Source organism: Carassius auratus, chromosome 34 (assembly GCF_003368295.1).
Source record: "Carassius auratus strain Wakin chromosome 34, ASM336829v1, whole genome shotgun sequence".
In the NCBI taxonomy this organism is placed as follows: Eukaryota; Metazoa; Chordata; class Actinopteri; order Cypriniformes; family Cyprinidae; genus Carassius; species Carassius auratus.
This window is the reverse complement of record NC_039276.1, coordinates 1,444,916-1,464,177: the sequence shown is the minus strand read 5'-3', so window position 1 is coordinate 1,464,177 and position 19,262 is coordinate 1,444,916. Positions and strand designations below refer to the sequence as shown.

Genomic DNA, 19,262 nt, shown 5'->3' with positions numbered 1-19,262 from the left:
TAGCATATTTGTAGCTTAATTGATTTAGCACATTGTTAGCATTTATTAACATATTGCTAGCATGAATTAACACATTGCTAACATGTTTTTACATTGCTTACAGCTTAAATAGTAGATCAGTATGTGTTTCTTTACAATTAAGTGTAAAATTTACTAGCAATTTCTGAATGAATTATTTTCTATATCCTACTAGTTTTTTTTTGTTCAGTGTATGATATTTAATAATTTATGAGAGGGATTTATCATATTTTTCACTGATTTATGTCATAGCCTTTAAAAGCATTTGCCACAAGGAGAAAAGCATTGGTCACAAGATTTTTTAGAAATTATATTTATTGTGTTTCTCTAAAAAGATTTAACAATATTTACTCTGACATGAACTGTAGACACAATAATGGCCACTTGTAAAAGCTCGCTATATTTATTCTTATATAAATTTTTATATTTGTTTGGAAAAATATTAATAATGATATATAGCACATAAACAAACAAATAAAAAGAGTAGAAACTCCTGGCCCTGTAACCATAAATACAAAATACCTAACTGCGTATGCATTAGTTTAACATACTGCATTAAAAAAAATTTTAATAAATAAAAGTAAATAAAAAGAATGCAGAGAAACCGGAAAAAAAAATATTGTGTACTTCCATTTGCATATCAGTTAATTTTACCTCCATTGTAAACTTGAATCACCAGACTTTTTCCCCCCTCATAGCTACAAAATACTTGGTTTCTTCAATCAAATGCAACAAAACGTCTCTACACAAGTACGCACATTCATGCATTGCAAGCTCGCGTACTATGGGGCTGTTCACACAGAACGCATCTTTCCATTAAATACTGCGAGAGACAGTGCTCAAAAATAGATTTTAACAAAGCGCAACACAGAATGCCTCCTCCGTCATGTTCCTGTCAAATAAACAGTTGCCTTGCCAACTTGCTACTGTAAACTAAATCTTGCAATGCTTGCCCCGCCTCTGGGGTCTTCTGATTGGTCCAGTTTTGGAACTGACATTAATGAGCTGTTACAATTCAAGTTCAAGTTCAAATTCAAGTTCAATTTTATTTATAAAGCACATGCTCTACACTGTCAATAGGACAAATGAAATAAGTAAAAAATGTATAGCATAATGTCTAATACACATAACATGACTATAGCAAAATCAACGCCAAAGTAAAAAAACGCCAAAGTAAAAAGTTTTGTGCGAGATGCAAATACAACGGTCATGCACTTCCGTCTAGCACACTGGAACAGAAAATGCGTTCTGTGTGAACGGCCCCTAAGTTTGCACTTGCCTTGTGTAATCAATATACATTCATAATGTATGTATTCATGTACTTATGTAGAGTATCAAGTTGATCTTAAAGCACCGTCAGCTCTTGGTTCTTCTGCCGCTTCACTGGAGGCATTCGATAGCGCATGTATTTCCAGAAACTTTTGTTCCCCCCTTCACTGGTGTTCTGCGTCCATTTCAGGATGCCTTTAGTGCGGCTGATGTATTGCAAAGATTCGGGCAGCAGAGCCTCTTCAACCCCGCCCTCCACCTGCACCAGGATGACTTTTAGACCCTGCTTCACCAAAGCGTCATAGAGACCCACCCGCTGCTCGTAAGTGGCCCATATTTTGTCAGAGGAAGTGGTTTCTTTCAGTTGCACATCATTGGTTACTGGGAGATGATCTGGTAAAAGGCTCTTGGTGGCATCGGTTTGAGGCGACACACAGCTCTGTGATGTAAGAACAATGATCAGCCTTCTACTTCGGCTCATTCTGTCTGCAATGACTTCATGCACCGCTGAAAAAGAGTTCGATTAAAAAAAGTTTCAATGTGTTACAATAAAAACTCAAGAGCATATTTAGGCCCGAATAAAAACTACACACACACACACACACACACACATACATATATATATGCAGAGTAAGACTACTAAAAATTACAAATAAAACTTTAGAATTAAAATGAAAATGGAAAATGTATGCATATTTTTCCTGTCATACATAAATGCAACATATGCACTCAAAACAATGGTAAGTTTTAGTGAGAGTTTGCATCTATGATTTTATCCATCTCATATTTTCAAAATGCATTTACTAAAATTGCTTAAAATCACTATAGATCTGTTCATCGTGAAAAAATGCATATATTCAGTTCAAAGTATGAACGTGGTTAAAATATGGATAGCTGTGCTGTAGAAGAAGCAGTATTTTGTTAACATTTCTGAGATTGATGATTAATATATTAAACTAGCTATTGTGTATTTTAAACACATAGATTTTATTTGTACTATTACAGAAATCTTCGCTCTTTTATTAATGTATGACTGACAAACAAGCATCAAATTAAGACTATTTGATTACATTAAAAATGTGTAATCCAAATGCATGGATATTTTATATGCAATTCAAATACATTAATCTTAAATTATTGTTTTTTTGCTTTTTTTTTTGTTAATTTTCTTTTTATATAATATAATAATATTTGTTTAATGCAATTTTTAAAATCGCAATTTTTCACTGATTTAATTCAAACATCGAGCAGGTGTTTGTGTCATTAGAGCTGCGTTGGTGTGATCATGTGACAGGATGTTTACCTTCTCCAGGAAGTTCATCACGACCACTGATGAAGAGTTTGTAACCATATAAATCCTCCAGCACCGCAGGAAGGAAATCCAAGGCAAACGTCATCGCAGAGGATGAGCTGTGCTGATCCCCATGAAGGTAACTCACATACGCATCGTACAACTTGCCGTCTTAAATAAAGCATGGGAATTATCAACACACACACACACAAAAACATATATTTTTTACAATAAAAATATAACAGTAAAACCACAATGTATTTTTTTATTTCAGAATTTAAATATACAATTATTATGTGTAATCATGAAATCAAATACTGATACTCTTGTCACCTGTTGATTGTGCACTGATTTTTATTATTTTAAGGTCTAATATGACTCGGACATATTTAGGCAATGTTTACCAGACATTACTATATTTGTATTTGGTTTGTTGACAAAATCACCACATAATTGTCATAAAATCATGCAATTCATGCAGGTTTGCAGTCAATATTCTACTCTATAATCTTCTGTAATTTAATGATTTTGTAAAGAATTACAAATATTTAGTAAAGCTGGGAAATATTGGCCAAACATGTCCAAATCAAATGTTTTTACCACAACAAGAAATGTTATTTTTCTTGCTTTCTTTCTCTCTCTTTCTTTCTTTTTAATTATATATATATATATATATATATATATATATATATATATATATTTCAAATGTGCACAATGCAATATTCAATTGACACAACATCACAATGCAAAATAAAAACTATAAAAATAAGTAAACAATAACTATAAGAATAATACATAAGTAAATATATCCATACATACTAATGTAAATATCCTAATAATATTTAATATTAAAAATTATTAAATATGAATTTTCATTTTGAGTTAACTTAAAGGGGTCATACAATCTCTATGCAGTGTTACAAGCTCTTGGTGCATGAAGTCTCAAATCCAAAGAGATATTCTTTATCAAAGTCAAGACTCTGCCACGCCCCCTTAAACACCTCGTTTAAACACGCCCCCACATGACTACATCACTGTGTGGGAAGATTTGTGCAATGCTGGTCAAATGTTCACTTAAAGAAAGGCGGAGTGGTTTCAGTAACCAGTTAGTGTTGAAGCAGTCATTTCAGGGAGATGCTGTGTGTATCTAGGAGAAAACAGAAGCACTTTATTTAGCCTTCTGAAAGTAGATGCATTTAGGAATCTTTTAGATTACTTTACAACAGAACAGCAACGCATTTTATGGACGACCGTTTCATGAAACTAGGAGAGGAGGTTATTCTGATTTTACTATGACAATCTGCACTTCTGAATCAGCTACTGTAAGTATGTTTTGTTATTAAAGTATTTGCTATTGACTGTTCAAATCCGGAGTTTTGCTTGTGTGTGTGTTTGTGTGTGTGAGAGAGAGAGAAAGAGATGGTCACACAGTGGAGTCATCTGTATTAACCGTCCGTGGCTTGTGTTCTGCAAACACATACGAGCTTCATCACTGAGTCTGTCACGAGACTAGTGATGGGATTTATGGCTCTTTGAGGGGATCCGGATCTTCACGATCCGTTCCTTTCAAAGAGCCGTTCAAAAGAACGGCTCTTTTGGCTCTTTTTAAATATTTAGTCAGTTTTAAGAAGCCAGCTTGGGGGCATCTCAGTTTATCCTGGAAATAATCACTGGGAGGAATGATGAGGTGAGATTTGTAGTCAAATAATTAAAACTCAGATATGACACACCAATACTTATGTTATTCATACAATACCTACTCACAAATAAACATCAAAAACAAAGCTGGCTGCAATTAATTTCTGTGCAAAACAGCTTTTACTACAAACACTTCCACACAAGAACATTGTTATCACATCACACAAGAACATTTTGATAGAAAACAAAAAAATATTTAAAGTAGATAAAATTAGAATAAATAAAATGGAAATGTCTACATACTACATACTATTACTACTGTAAACTTTGCAAATAGGACATCAGCCCCTTCAAGTCAATGAACAATAAGTGGGCTGCAATGAATGTCTGTGCAAAACAGCTTTTAGTGAAACATTTCTATACAAGAACAGTATCACAAAAGAACATTTTAATGTTTTTAAAAGAACAAGTTTTAAATGAACACAAAATGCAATGTAAATAAATACATAGCAGTTCCTTAGTTTATGGCTTTTTCTGCCTCTCTTTTTTTGTCCTTGGGCAAATTTAATATCATCACGCTGGGTGCGCCCCTCCCCCTATAACTGTTCTGTCTCGCGGAGGAGCTTATTTGAGTGCATCTGTGTGAAACACGCATAGGGAAAATGAATGACAGAAAGAACGGCTCCCCTCCAGCGCGACTCGGCTCCCATCGTTCATGTTTATGAGCCGTTCAAAAGAATCGGTTCGTTCGCGAACGTCACAACTCTACACGAGACTCTGTTCCTCTTTCAGCTTGAACTGAGGGTTAAACTAAGGACATTATAAACTATCTTTGCATTTGTTTTGAAAGATGAAGCTGGCGATTATGGAAAGGGGCATTTCAGCAGAGTGCTTGCAGTGTTCAGCCAATCACAATGCACAAGGTCAGCTGACCAATCAGAGCAGACTGAGCTTGTCAGAAGGAGGGGCTTTGCAGAAAACGAGGCGGGGCATAGAGGACCAACAATAATGTACAGTATTTGAAAAATAATGTGTTTTTTGAACATTAAAGTGTGTCAACATATTCTGTTACACCAAAAGCACAAAATAATGATCTTTTAAAAAAAGCATCATATGACCCCTTTAAAACTAAAGCATGGTCATCCAGGTCAATCCACAGCTTTTCTAAAAGCATCTCTTCAGAGCACAGTGGATAAAAGAAGTGAAACTGAGATAAAGACATACCGTTGTTTACAGCTGCAGACGGGCAAACAGCCCTGTAAGCCAGAACCAGATCGATTCTGAAGAGAAACACCACGGCACACAGTAATATGAGCAGAGCCACCAGACCAAGAGCGATCCAGTAATAACGCTCAATCTGACTCGCTGGAGAAACAACAAGACATAGAAAGCAGATTAGACAAGAGCAGACATAAACAATAATATACAAGAGTAAAAGATCAACTAGAGCCCACCTGGAATAAGAAAGACTTTTCCAGAATCTGAACCTGCCGGGTGTTGAACAAAACAGGTGAAATTAGTGTATAAATATTCTTCTGTGACTTCTGTGATGTATAAAAAGGACAGCATGTACATCTGATCGTCGTCTTTCACGCTGATAAAACAAGACATTGCCGAAGCAAAGTGGTTAGTTACATTATTTATAAATCACTCTCTCTTTATATATTAAATATTCATGCATAAAGAGCAAATGTTTATTTATTCTTACATGCTTGACGTGAAGTTCAGATCAACAGATTCAAGAGACTCTTTATCATTAAGCCAGAAAATATCAGTTTCTCCATCATCGTTCTCCCCAATCAGAGCTTTGCACTTAAGTGTGTAACTTTCACCTGTGATGACATGAATGTTTTTTAACTTTTCAAACACATACTGCGCATGTTCGCGTACATCAGGCTCAATTAAAATTTAAATTCCAGTTAATTTCTTGAACTTTAAAAAGGAAAGGGAAAAGGATGTGACGTGTGACCATATATGGTGTCCCATACACAGAAATGTAGCATTGCATCATTTGCTCATGCTCTACAGTGAATGGGTGCCATCAGAATCAGAGTCCAAACATCTGATAAAAACATTACAATAATTCACAAGTAATCCACACCTTAATGCTGGAGTGTTGTGGATTATTGTGATGTTTTTATCAGATGTTTAGACTCTCATTCTGACGGCACCCATTCACTCCAATGGTGAGCAAGTGATGGAATGTTTCATTTCTCCAAACCTGATGAAGAAACAAACTCATCTACATCTTAGATGGCCTGAGGATAAGTAAACTGTTAGCAAATTGTCATTTTGGGTGAACGCATAAAAACTAACACCAATGCACATATACAGCAGCAGAAGAGCTTGGGTGACAGACGTTAAAATATCACCCTCATCATCACTCACCAAGTGTTACTTTCAGTGTTTCATCTTTTGGGTAGATGATTTTAGGCTCTGTCACCACTGTAAATGAAACACATTAACAATCAAACCACAGTAAAACTCTCAAGCTGAACATTTTCGCTTTAGCTATATACTGCCATCTATTGGTCTAATGTCGATATTAACAAAGCATTAATCTTTTAAAACCATGTCTTTATTGCAAAATTAATCAGACTTGCAAAATGCAATATTTATTTAATGTTTAGTGCTAATACTGTATGTATTTCATTAGATGCTTTCCTCAATCGAATCCAAGCAGTGTTCTTTTACTATAACTGATATACTCTAAGTACAGTTAGAGTTTAATAAAATTGTGATGTGGTTTTGTCATCTGCATCAGTTTTTCATGTCTGTAGGCCCAAAGTGTTCATTTTTATTCCCGCTTTAAATATTTTAGAACACTAAGTTAAACTAAATGAAAATAAAAGCTACTATCTGAAATTAAATACATTTTGGAACAGGCCACTAGGGTCCTTTCAGATTTTGAATAGTCTCTAACAATTACCTATATCTTGGCTGTAGAGTTCTGTAGTCTGGGCAGCAGTGTAATTTTTCCCTCCAAAAGTAAAGTTCACAAAGCACGTATACAGTCCAACCATGTCTTTAGATCTGTTTATCGGGAAAACCTTACTGTTTGTCACATTGAGTGGGTGGCAGTTCTAAAGAGAGAGAAAAACAAACCTTTTAGCAGACAAAATAATGTCAGTGAACACATCCAGACATGCACAGATTTAGGTGTGACTGTGTTTAAATATGAAAGTAAATGCTTTAAGCTATAATTTGCATGGATTTAAGGAAGTCATAGACCCACAATGCTTGACATATTGATGACTTCAGCAATGTTTTGGTGTTTTCCAGAACGAAAACTTGCCTTTTTTTTTAATGAAAGTATGTTAACCACAGGAGAAGCATTAAAGGAATAGTTAACCCAAAAATAAAAAGTTGCACATGAAAAGTATCTTGCATGGTCTGAGGATGAGTAAAGTTACAGCAATTCTTATTTTTGGGGAAAATTACTGCTTTAAAGTCAATTGAACTGCATGCTTTGTCAGCATCTTTGTTGTTTGGTTCATTTCTGTTTACGTTCATGTCTTACTTTTCTCCAGGTCACTTGAGCTTGAGGCTCTATCTCAAAGATGTGAGGTAGGAAACAAATCAGTTCCGCTGTGCTTGTTACATCGTCCTTTCTGTTTAAATGGGGGCATATTTTATTCTCAACGGAGATATCAAATATTTTTTCCCAGGTTTCTTTTCCATCTCTGCCATAAAGAACAACATTTGGAATGAAAAATGACGGGCAAAGAGGAAATATTGAACACAAAACATATAATGCAAAGGTGGTTTTCAGAAACATTTAGCTTGAAACCTTTATGTATAATGCATTTATGGAATGATATTCCGGACATTATTCAAAAGGAATTGCAAATTGTGTTTGCAATTGCGTTTTCAATTTGTGGATGCATAAAATGTGATATAATCCAAACGCAAATGCAAATCGTGCATTACCGTTTGCATTTTCGTTTAAGCGAACGCACAGTGTCTGCCAAATTTAAAATGGAAATGCAAGGTCCGTTTGCAATTGTGTTTCCCACAGCTTACGAGCTATGAGCCTGTCATAGCCCAATAAAATAGCCCCACCCCTGTCACTTGATTGACAGGTTTCCGTGTAGACATTGAAAATTCTAATGCAAAAGGAATTGCGATTCCATTTGAGTTTTGGCAGTTTACATGCACAGTGCAGAGAGAGTGAAAAGGCAAATGTGGTAATTAATATTGCTATTTAAATATGACAGGCTCACAGCTCGTAAGATATGGGAAACACAATTGCAAACAGACTTTGCATTTCCATTTTAAATTTGGCAGACACTGTGCGTTCGCTTAAACAAAAATGCAAACGGTAATGCGCGTTGCGTTTGGATTATGTCACATTTTATGCGTCCACAAATTCAAAATGCAATTGCAAATATAATTTGCAATTCATTTTGAATAATGTCCGGAATATAATTCCATATGCATTAAAGGTATTCAAGTTGTAATACAGTATATATTTTCAAAAATAAAAATAATGACGATGAAATGCATTGGAGGAGTTCCCTATCTGTCGGTCTCTACGAGTTATGTCGAACGACATATGGGGTCACACTTGGGAGGCCAATCATCTCTGAGTTTAAGAGAAAACGCCAATAAAAATTGGCTAGGTGATTTAACATACCTGAGCCACTCCCCATGCCAACGGGTATAAATAGAGCGACAGGTGCATCCACTCATTAGATGTTTGCACTCATTAGCAGATTTCCTAAAAGAGCAAATCACAGACGATTCGCGTCTTTTTAAAGACGCCGTTTCGTCCGTGTCCTTCTGGATGTGGTCATTTCCTGTTCTCTGACAACCGCCACGATCGTTGTCTTCTGTGTCTGGGCATTCAGCACGCTGTAGGCGCGTTCGTGGATGTTTCATACACGCACTGTGTGTGTGACCCTGGCAACGCTGTGATCGCGTCTCCCCTTCCTTAAAGGAAAAGGAACAGACCCCTCTGTCACTACCCATTCCGGTTTCTCTGCCATGAGCAGAGGACCGCCGGCTAGTGCTCTGGTAGATTTGAAGGTGTCAGTGAGAGCTTCTCCGCTGGGCCACGCCCCACGGACCTCTTACCCTTTCCGCAGTCTTTGTCCTGTGCGGCTGCTGGGTGATTTTGCTGGGCTGTCTTATGGCAGTCCCAATGGGTCCACAGCTGTGAGCATCAGGATGGAGGTGAATGCACCGCCCAGCCCTGAGTGCTCATGGCTGTTCGATTGGTTCTCGGTGTAGAGCGCGGCTCACAACCGCGTTTTGCTCTGGTTCCTTTCTTCCCAGATGTGCATGGGGAAGTGATGTAGTCGTGTATAGCCCCTTTTTACGGCCGGAAGCAGCTCATTTTGTTCCTCCGTCCTCACTGCCCTCGATGGCGGGGCAGCTAGGGGTGCGTCGACATTCCCCAGCAGGAGAGTGCGATTGCAGTGCACTTGTGTCCGCAAAACGCTGCCACTGAGAGGAATAGTCCGCGCCTCTCACCCAAGGCCTGGAAGCTGTCGGCCGCTCTTGCTACCAAGGCTTACAGTGCTGCGGGCCAAGCTGCCTCTGCTCTGCATGCCATGGCTATCCTGCCAACTCACCAAGCCAAGGCTTTAACAAATGCACAAGGGTAGAACCAACCCGAGGTTGATGCAGGAGCTGCGCACGGCGACTGACCTCACCCTTCCGGGTGACGGAAGTCACGACGCAGTCCCTCAGGAAGGCGATGTCCACTCTGGTGGTCCAGTAGTGCCATTTCTGGATCAGCCTGGTCTGTATGAGAGCACTTACAAGTGCACTTTCTTGACACTCCCATCTCCCAGGCTGTCCTGTGTGGCGATGCTGTCAGGGACTGTGCCCAGCAGTTCCTGAAAGAACAACAGCAGACTGAGGCCATACAGCACATCTCGCCACGACGTGATCCTCCGGTTGCCACCATTCCATCGCGGGCAGTGCCTCAGCCTGCTCGTTGCCGTGGGCGCCGCCCGTGTCACATCTTGCTGCGAAGTACTCTAGGAAGACGATTAAGTGGCCCTGACATGGGCAACTCGGAGATATGGGAGACTGCTCTTCAGGAGCTGGCGAAGACAGAGCCACTACTTCCCCCGGAGGAGGGTCGGGTGGAGAATCCTCAGTTTTTGTTTCTTTCTGTTCCGCCGCTGGTCCAATGGCCGGCGGCACCCACTTTTTCATAAAAGAGCAATTTCCCTTTCCTCCGAGTTGCAAGGCTCGCGGGTTGACGATGAGTGATGCACTGCCTCCTCATTCTCACCCACGACGCCCCCTTTCGCCAGCGGTCAAGAGGTCGCGGTTCAGAGACGCAAAGCCTCTCCACGCGTCTCTGGCCAGTTCCTCTGGGAACACGAGGAGTGTGGCTGTGATGACTCGGAACACGATGTCTTCTGGGCCATCCGACACAACTCCCCATCGCTGCACCACTGCGGGTATGTCGACTGTCCCTTTGGTGCCACTTGTACGGAGTTTGGGAGCCTGGCTTGCGCTGCCCAACCCGTCACGCTGGCTCATTCGGACAGTCTGACTCGGTTACGGGATTCAGTTCGCCCAGCGACCTCCCAAGTTCAATGGCATGCTCGAGACTCCGGTGGCATCAACTGTCTGGAGTTGCTGTCAGTGCATCTAGACTTATGGCAGTTTCGGCCGCTGTTGCTAGACAGGCACATGTTGGTCCGCACGGACAACACTGCGGCTGTTTCAAACATCAACCGACAGGGCGGTCTACGATCACGTCGCATGTCTGAACTCGCCCGCCATCTCCTCCTCTGGAGTCAGACGTGGCTCAAGTCGCTGCGCACTACCCACATCCCGGGGGAGCTCAATTGTGCAGCCGACACGCTCTCACGACAGCTCACCTTTCCCTGGTAATGGAGCTGATCTGGAGTCGATTCGGGAAAGCCCAGGTAGACCTGTTCGCTTCCCACGAGTCCTCTCACTGCCAACTGTACTATTCCCTGTCCCAGGCCTCCCTGGGCACGGATGCACCGTCACACAGCTGGCCTCAGGCATTACGCAAGTATGCGTTTCCCCCAATGAGCCTGCTTGCACAGATGCTGTGCAAGGTCAGGCAGGACGAGGAACAGGTCCTGTTGGTTGCGCCTTACTTGCCCACCTGGACCTGGTTTTCGGAACTCATGCTCCTCGTGTCAGCCCCTCCCTGGTGGATCCCCCTGAGGAGGGACCTCCTCTCTCAGGGGCTTGGCATCATTTGGCACCACGTCCAAATCTTTGGAACCTCCATGTGTGGCTTCTGGATGGGACGCGGCAGACCTAAGTGATCTGCCCCCAGTGGTGGTAGACACTAAAACTCGGGCTAGAACCCCCTCTATGAGGCAGGCCTATGCCCCTTCGGTGCTAAGGTCAGTGAATTTGCGCTGGGGCTTTGGGATACGACCTTAAGCGTAGCTTTTGTGGCTTGCCGACAATTGCAGCTCCACAGGGTTGTGATGGTGTTCAGGTTTTTCCATAGGACCCCATATGTCGTTCGACATAACTCGTAGTGATCGACAGATAAGGAACATCTCGGTTACGTACGTAACCCTCATTTCCTGATGGAGGGAATGGAGCCGTTATGTCCCCATGCCACAACCTTGAACCGGTCGCTGTTGCCGGAACACGTTCTCGGCTCCTCGGTGTAAAACCTAATGAGTGGATGCACCTGTCGCCCTATTTATACCCGTTGGCACGGGGACTGGCTCAGGTATGTTAAATCCACGAGCCAATTTTCATTGACGTTTTCTCTTAAACTCAGAGATGATCGGCCTCCCAAGTGAGACCCCATATGTCGTTCGACATAACGTCTCCGTTCCCACCATCAGGGAATGAGGGTTACGTACGTAATCGAGATGTTCTTGTTACAGTCAGGTCTTTGTTGCATTTTAATGCATAACATTTTCTCGAAGTGTAACAATGAATAGATAAGTATAATACAGCTAAATGAGAAACTCTGAGAATTGCATCAGTACCTGCTGAGACAAGAGTAGAGTCCGCTGTGGGAGAGTTCAGCAGGTAGAAACCAGAGCTCGTTGACATTAATGTGTATTCCCTTGATATTATCCAGACTCTGATTGGAAACAAGGCTCCAGTTCACACTCACATTCTGTATTTTACTGTCTATGATGTTGCACTCAATCCTAAATGCAAGACCAGCACTGATGGTATGTGAGCTCCGATTTATGATGTGCATCTGACTCCCTTGAAGAGAAAAAAAATGCATAATTTTTATTAGTATGCGACTTTAATTTTGGTAAATTGCAAGACCAACTGTACCTAACAATGCATTCCATAACATTTAAGCAGCAAGTTATACTCTGAATAGGCCACAATACTCTTGATTTCAGACAGCTATTATTTTATTAAATCTGTTTGATACAGAAAAGGCGCACAGCGTATTTAAACGCCTTTTTAAATAATAGTAAAAATTGACTCGGGTCAAGGAAACCAAACGGAAATGTTTTTTTTCTTCTACAAATATGATTGGTGTAGAAAGCACATTTGCAATGTTACAAATGTAAAAATAAAGTTTGGATACATTACTATTTAATATTTTTGCAAGAAGCCACTTATGGTCATCAAGCATGCATTTATTTGATAAAAATTTGAATATACTTTTCAAAATATATGTTATGCCATGCTGATTTATTATCAATGTTGGAAACCTGCACTCTAAATACTGCAGCCTCTGAAATTGCTTTGAAAGAAAAAGTAAAAAAAGTACATCGCCTGACCTTATTTCTAACCCACGTAAGCATTTATTCTGCAGCGGTGGTTTTGAAAAGTTCTGTAACCGCGGCTGAGGACACACTTTTTAGGTCAGTATGTGAACAGTCACGTTAATCTTTGTTGAGGCAGGTAACTTCGGAGAACTGCAAATTAAACTTCGATATCTTCAAAATCTTTGCTAAGAATAGCTAACATAGCCTATTTTTAAAACCTAACCTGCATTTCATGAATGCACTGAAAGTTGAGTGATACAGTTATTAACTCAATAATCAGTGATGATACTAATAATAAAACATGGCTCTTTGTTTTCACATTTGAAAAAGCATCACCTTTATTCATTCATAAACAGTTGCTTTAATAGGATCAATGTATATTGTGTTTTACTTTTATTTGTTCATTACATTTTTTGAATGCTCCTGCTGAATACTGTTATATACCCTAAAATAAAACACTGTGTATTATGTGTATTTGTAATGTGTATCTTTGTTCTATTTTTTTTTAAATAACAAAGATAAAATAATGACAAAGATTTTTATTGTCTCCCACTTTGGCCTAAATATCCACAATACTTTTTTCATATTTTGTTACCTTAATGTAATAAGCTTTTATAGTGAAAAAGATATGATCGGTGTAAAACACATTGGACATTTGCAATGTTACAAATGTAAAATAGAGGCAAAGTAAAAAAATAATAATAATAAAATGATATTTCAAAAATGTGGATAGATTACTATTTTATATTTTGCAAGAAGTCACTTATGGTCATCAAGCCTGCGTTTATTTGATCAAAATTTGAATATACTTTTCAAAATATATGTTATGGCATGCTGATTTATTATAATTGTTGGAAACCTGCAATTTTTGATAGGATTCTTTGATTAATAAAAAGGCGGAAAATAAAGAAGAAAAAGAAAGAAAAAAAGACCAACATTTATTTAAAATGTAACTTTTGTAACAATATACACTTTCGTTTAAAAGTTTGAGGTCAGTATTTATTTATTTTATTTTATTTTATTTTTTTTTGGGGGGGGGGCGGTTGAAATTAGATTTTATTTAGAAAGTATTTGATAAATTGATAGAAAGCCTGATAGTAAAGATAGTAAAGATCTCTTATTTGAATAAATGGTGTTCTTTTTAACTTTTTATTTATCAATGAACCACAAAAAAATGTATTGTTATTTTAAAAATAAATAAATATAAATGTAAATAATAATAATTGTAATAATTTAAAAAATAAGCAGCATAACTGTTTTCAACATAATAAATCATCATATTAGAACGATTTAGGAAGGATCGTGCTCTGAAGACTGGAGTAATGATGCTGAAATTTCTGCGTTGCATCACAGAAATAAATGGTATTTTAAAATAAATTAAAATAACATAAATACAAATTTAAGTAAATAAAACATGATTTTGAAATGTAATATTTCAGAATATTACAGTTTTTTCTGTATTTTTGATCAAATAAATGCAGGTTTGATGAGCATAAGGCACTTTCATAATGCTGCATAATTATCAAAAATGTTCATATAATAAAGTAGTTTCACGACACTTCACACAACAGGCCTTTAGGTGGCACTTGTGCTTCATTAACTATGACAGTTTCATGATGTAGTAAACTTGTGGATCTAACATAAACATAAGTGAATTCAATACTGATTACATTGCGACCTTCGGTGCTGCACGGTTTTGTGCAACGCTTTTGTAGTCATTTAGCATGCATTTTCTCAGCGATGTAGCCTAATTTAATTTAGAAAATGAGACCAACCGCAGATCCAGATTGCTTCACAAATGTAAACTCGTCTGTCCCATGCCGTTTTCAACCGATGTATGAATAAGAACAGAAACTGACCACTCCGCTTTACATTATCGTCCGATTAATTTTGAACTTCTCGTGCCAGGTCATGCTTGGTTGGTGTATTATAGCATGTCAAACGGACATCGATGAATTGTGTAATATTCAGCAAACACAGAACGTTCCCCTAATGTTCCCTTATGGTTCCCATTTGGTTCATTTTTTGGGAACCAAACAAGAACGTTCTAGGAACGTTCCCTGTATTTTATATTTTAGCAAGAAGTCACTTATGGTCATCAAGCCTGCGTTTATTTGATCAAAATTTGAATATACTTTTCAAAATATAAGTTATGCCATGCTGATTTATTACCATTGTTGGAAACATGCGATTTTGGATAGGATTCTTTGATTAATAAAAAGGGGGAAAACAAAGAAGAAAATGAAAGAAAAAAAGACCAACATTTATTTAAAATGTAACTTTTGTAACAATATACACTGTCGTTTAAAAGTTTGAGGTCAGTATTTTTTTTTTGTGGGGGGGGGGGGTATATTTTATTTAGGAAGGATTTGTTAAATTGATAGAAAGCGTGATAGCAAAGATAGTAAAGATCTCTGATTTTAATAAATGGTGTTCTTTTTAACTTTTTATTTATCAATGAACCACAAAAATTGTTTGTATTGTATTATATTGTTATTTTAAAAATAAATAAATATAAATGTAAATAATAATGCACAACATTTATTATTTTATTTTTTTTAGCGGTTAATTTTGCACGGATAGTCAATTATAATTCAAATGCGGTTTGTTTTATTGACCACATATCATTGCTATTTACCTGAGGGGGCACTTTTGAACAATTCTGACAAAAGGGCCAGGTGCTTGAGCCCCCAATAAAGCGCCCCCCCCCCCCCCCCCCCCCCCCCCAAAAAAAAAAAAAAAATCACGCGAAACGAGTTCAAACCCCCGAAAAGGACCAAGTGTGAAGTTTGCGTCTTTTACGCACAATCTACATTTTGTATCTTCTGAAATCGCTTTGAAAGAAAAAGTGAAAAAGTACATCGCCTGACCTTATTTCTAACCCACGTAAGCATTTTTTATTCTGCAGTGGTGGTTTGGAAAAGTTCTGTAACCGCGTCTGAGGACGCACTTTTTAGGTCAGTATGTGAACAGTCACGTTAACCTTAGAGGCAGGTAACTTCGGAGATTTTAACACTGTGTCACAACTGCAAATGAAACTTCGATATCTTAAAAATCTTTGCTAAGAATAGCAAAGCCTATTTTTAAGTCACTATATTTGAACGCACTGAACGCTGAGTGATAGTAGCCTACAAATGTTATCTCAATGACCAGATATGAAAAACCGTCACCTTTATTCATTCTTTCCCTTTGTTTGAAGTTTGAACCCTCAGCGACTAAAATAAACACTAGATGAATTCAAGACAATGGACAAACCCAACCAGAGACGTGAAGATGAACTCTCACCTGCAATCCAAAGAGCTGGGAGTACAATCCATTGGAAATAAAACGAGCTCATCTTGGGTTTTCTTGACAGCAGGTCTGGCAGGTTTAAGACACGTTCCTGTGAAACGACATTAAAAACCTTACTCCTGTTTTCATTATGAGCTAAAGAGAGCAACAAACACAAACGCACCCACAGATTTCATCCCTCGTGACAGATCGGGATACGAAACAAAAACAACCAGCTATCAAATTTCCCGTTTTCAAAGAGACATGACAAAAGCAAAGTTGCGTATCAACTACGCAACATTTCTGTTGCAAGCACAACTTGCTAATAAATAAACGCTAATATGTTCGCTTACTATAACTGAAAGTAACGACTATGAGAAAGTAAGTCAAAGGCGGTGACTACAGTAAGTGAAGAGCAGACGTGTCTTACCTCGTGTAGATGATCATGAAGAATAAACTCGCTTTCAGAACTTATGTGTACAGCGCCTTCTCGGAATTTCCTTAAGTGAGACACTAAAGCTACACGCGCACTTCTTGAGGAAACTGCGGTTTCTGTCACGATGCCACTCGAGGAGGGAACAGCATCCCACTCACCAACACTTATAGTCTACCAACTTCACTTCTGTGCCCAGTGGATCTGCAGGAATACACTGCACCATGCACTCTCAGAAAAAGAAAAGAGAAAAGGTACACACCTCCTGTATCATATTTCCCCGTGAAGGGTGCATTTTAGTACCGAAAAGATGCACATTGTAATTAAAGTGTCAAGTCCGTTTGAAAAGGTTGGTAATTTTAACCTTATCCATACATTATTTTCAGAGAGCGTGTGGATGACGTGTTAAAAACACCCCTTATATAAAAAGAATATAAATAAAAACATTAAAAATAGTCATTTTAGGTTTTGTTAATCACAATGAAGTGATCTTTTTTTCTGATTGTTTTGTCTCTTCGACACTGAGAAAGAGATCATTAAAACTAATTTCCCTGAACAAAATGATTCAAACTAAACATTTCTTTTGAATAACTTTAATTGGCAATCAATTTATAGAGTCCTCGATATCTCTTTCCATTCTACTTAGTTTACTTTGTCTTTATAAAAGAGTCATCTTTATGACATTTAGGACAAAGGTTTTGTATGTTGGTTTTAAAACATATGAAATTATATTTTTTTTTTTGTGAATTCAGACATCCAACTGAAATGATTCATATTTTTTTAATATCTGTTGGGCAACAAGTGTAATTTTTGGTTTGTGTGTAATTTTTCAATATTAAATAATTTCTCAATTGTTTAAACAAAAAGAGTAAATGCAGGAGAGAGCGGGATGATTTGAGCCTGTGGGGAAGTTGAGCCACCCATTTGTATATATATATATTTATACTATATGTACATGTATATATTTAAGAAATATATGTAATAGATATATATATAGTCATGGCCAAAAATATTGGCACCCTTGGTAAATATGATCAAAAAAGGCTGTGAAAATTAATCTGCATCGTTAATCCTTTTGATCTTTTATTTAAACGATTCACAAAAATGTATCCTTTCATTGGATAAAAATAATTTAAAATGGGAGGAAATATCATTATGAAAAAAAAAAATTTCTCAAGTACTAGTTGGACACAAGTATTGGCACCCCTAGGAATTGTTATGAGTAAAATATCTCTGAAGTATATCCCCATTCATATTCACAATTATAAAACATGATATTATAAAAATGCATCGATTCACCCCCTGGAGCTGTGTAAGACACTTTTATTAATGGATGAGCTTTTTATTAAACTTCTCGAGGACCGATGGGTGTCATCAAACGGCTTGAAAGATCAAAGACAATTTAAAAATAACTCCAACTGAATTCGTCTGAAAGAAGAAAGTCATATACATCTAGGATGACTTCAGGGTGAGTCATTTATGGCTTTATTTTCACTTTTGGCTGAACTAACCCTCTGAGTCACTGGGATATATTTGTAGCATTAGCCAAAAATACATTGCATGGGTCAAACTTATAGATTTTTCTGTTATGCCAAAAATCATTAGGATATTAGACGAAGATCATGTTCCATGAAAATATTTTGTAAATTTCCTACTGTAAATATATTAAAACTTAATTTTTGGTAAGTAATATGCATTGCTAAGAACTTCATTTGGACAAATTGAAACATTTTTTTCTCAATTTTTAGATATTTTTTTTTTGCACCCTCAGATTCCAAATTTTCAAATAGTTGTATCTCAGCCAAATATTGTCAGATCCTAATAAACCATACATCAATGGAAATATTATTGATTCATAATGATGTATAAATCTTCAAAAATGTCGAACAATGTACCCTTATGACTGGTTTTGTGGTCCATGGTCACATATCTATAAATGCTGCATATCTGTCTGTCTGTCTATCTATAATCATCCCCTAACTCATACATCTGTATGACCTGACTGAAGTTGTGGTTCGCAAAAACTGGCAGCATTGAACGGAAATTTGCATAACGGAATCTGGGTCAGGTGTTTGCGGTTGGCGCTTCTTTGATTAAAAGGAAAAGCTTGCCATTTCTGTACTTTTAGCAACCAAACAGAACAGCAAAACCAATGGCTGTCCTCAAATCTGCATTGATCGTTGAAAACGGATAGTCCCCAGCTAACAAACAGCAGGCTTGTTGAAGTGAGACAGTATTTTAACATTTTAATAAATCTTTTTCTGAATATTCCTATTTACAGTAAAAATGCAATCTATACTGTACATACACCATAATAAAATGTTTGGAAAATGTCTTAAAAAATAACAGGAATGCTCAACACAACGTGTGACAATCCAATTTAGAATTATATACTGACAAAAGCCTGTATCTCACAACAAATCATGAGAAAGTTTCTCTTATATACATAATTTCTGCCCACAAAATGCTTGACGTGCAAGTGTTTTCTGATCTCAGCACCTCTCATACAAACCAGAAAATATCAGAAACCGCATCAGGTCTGGTTTCATGTTCAGGAAACGACAGACCTCAGGATTCTCATCTTTCTGAGGTTGAGATTTAGAGCTTGCAATCAGATTAACAGCTGAACTCCAGAAGT

General features: G+C 37.8%; 1 protein-coding gene across 1 annotated transcript; it reads right to left on the bottom strand.

Annotated features, from left to right (window-relative positions):
- Nucleotides 1-1,271: 1,271 nt before the first annotated feature.
- Nucleotides 1,272-16,898, bottom strand: LOC113053710 (interleukin-1 receptor type 1-like). Its single transcript, XM_026218992.1, has 12 exons — nucleotides 16,887-16,898; nucleotides 16,622-16,798; nucleotides 16,207-16,303; nucleotides 12,172-12,400; nucleotides 7,737-7,899; nucleotides 7,146-7,299; nucleotides 6,605-6,661; nucleotides 5,925-6,048; nucleotides 5,671-5,810; nucleotides 5,441-5,581; nucleotides 2,591-2,749; nucleotides 1,272-1,794 (listed from the first exon to the last, which is right to left on the bottom strand). Exons 1-12 carry the CDS (start codon nucleotides 16,896-16,898, stop codon nucleotides 1,364-1,366), a joined length of 1,884 nt encoding a protein of 627 aa, XP_026074777.1. The 3' UTR covers nucleotides 1,272-1,363.
- Between the last annotated feature and the right edge of the window lie 2,364 nt (nucleotides 16,899-19,262).

Coding starts and splice junctions, on each gene's coding strand:
- LOC113053710 (XM_026218992.1), bottom strand. Junction 7,300..7,736: donor CTCAAGTGACCTGGAGAAAA/GTAAGACATGAA, acceptor CTCTCTCTTTAG/AACTGCCACCCACTCAATGT. Junction 5,811..5,924: donor CTGAACTTCACGTCAAGCAT/GTAAGAATAAAT, acceptor TTGTTTTATCAG/CGTGAAAGACGACGATCAGA.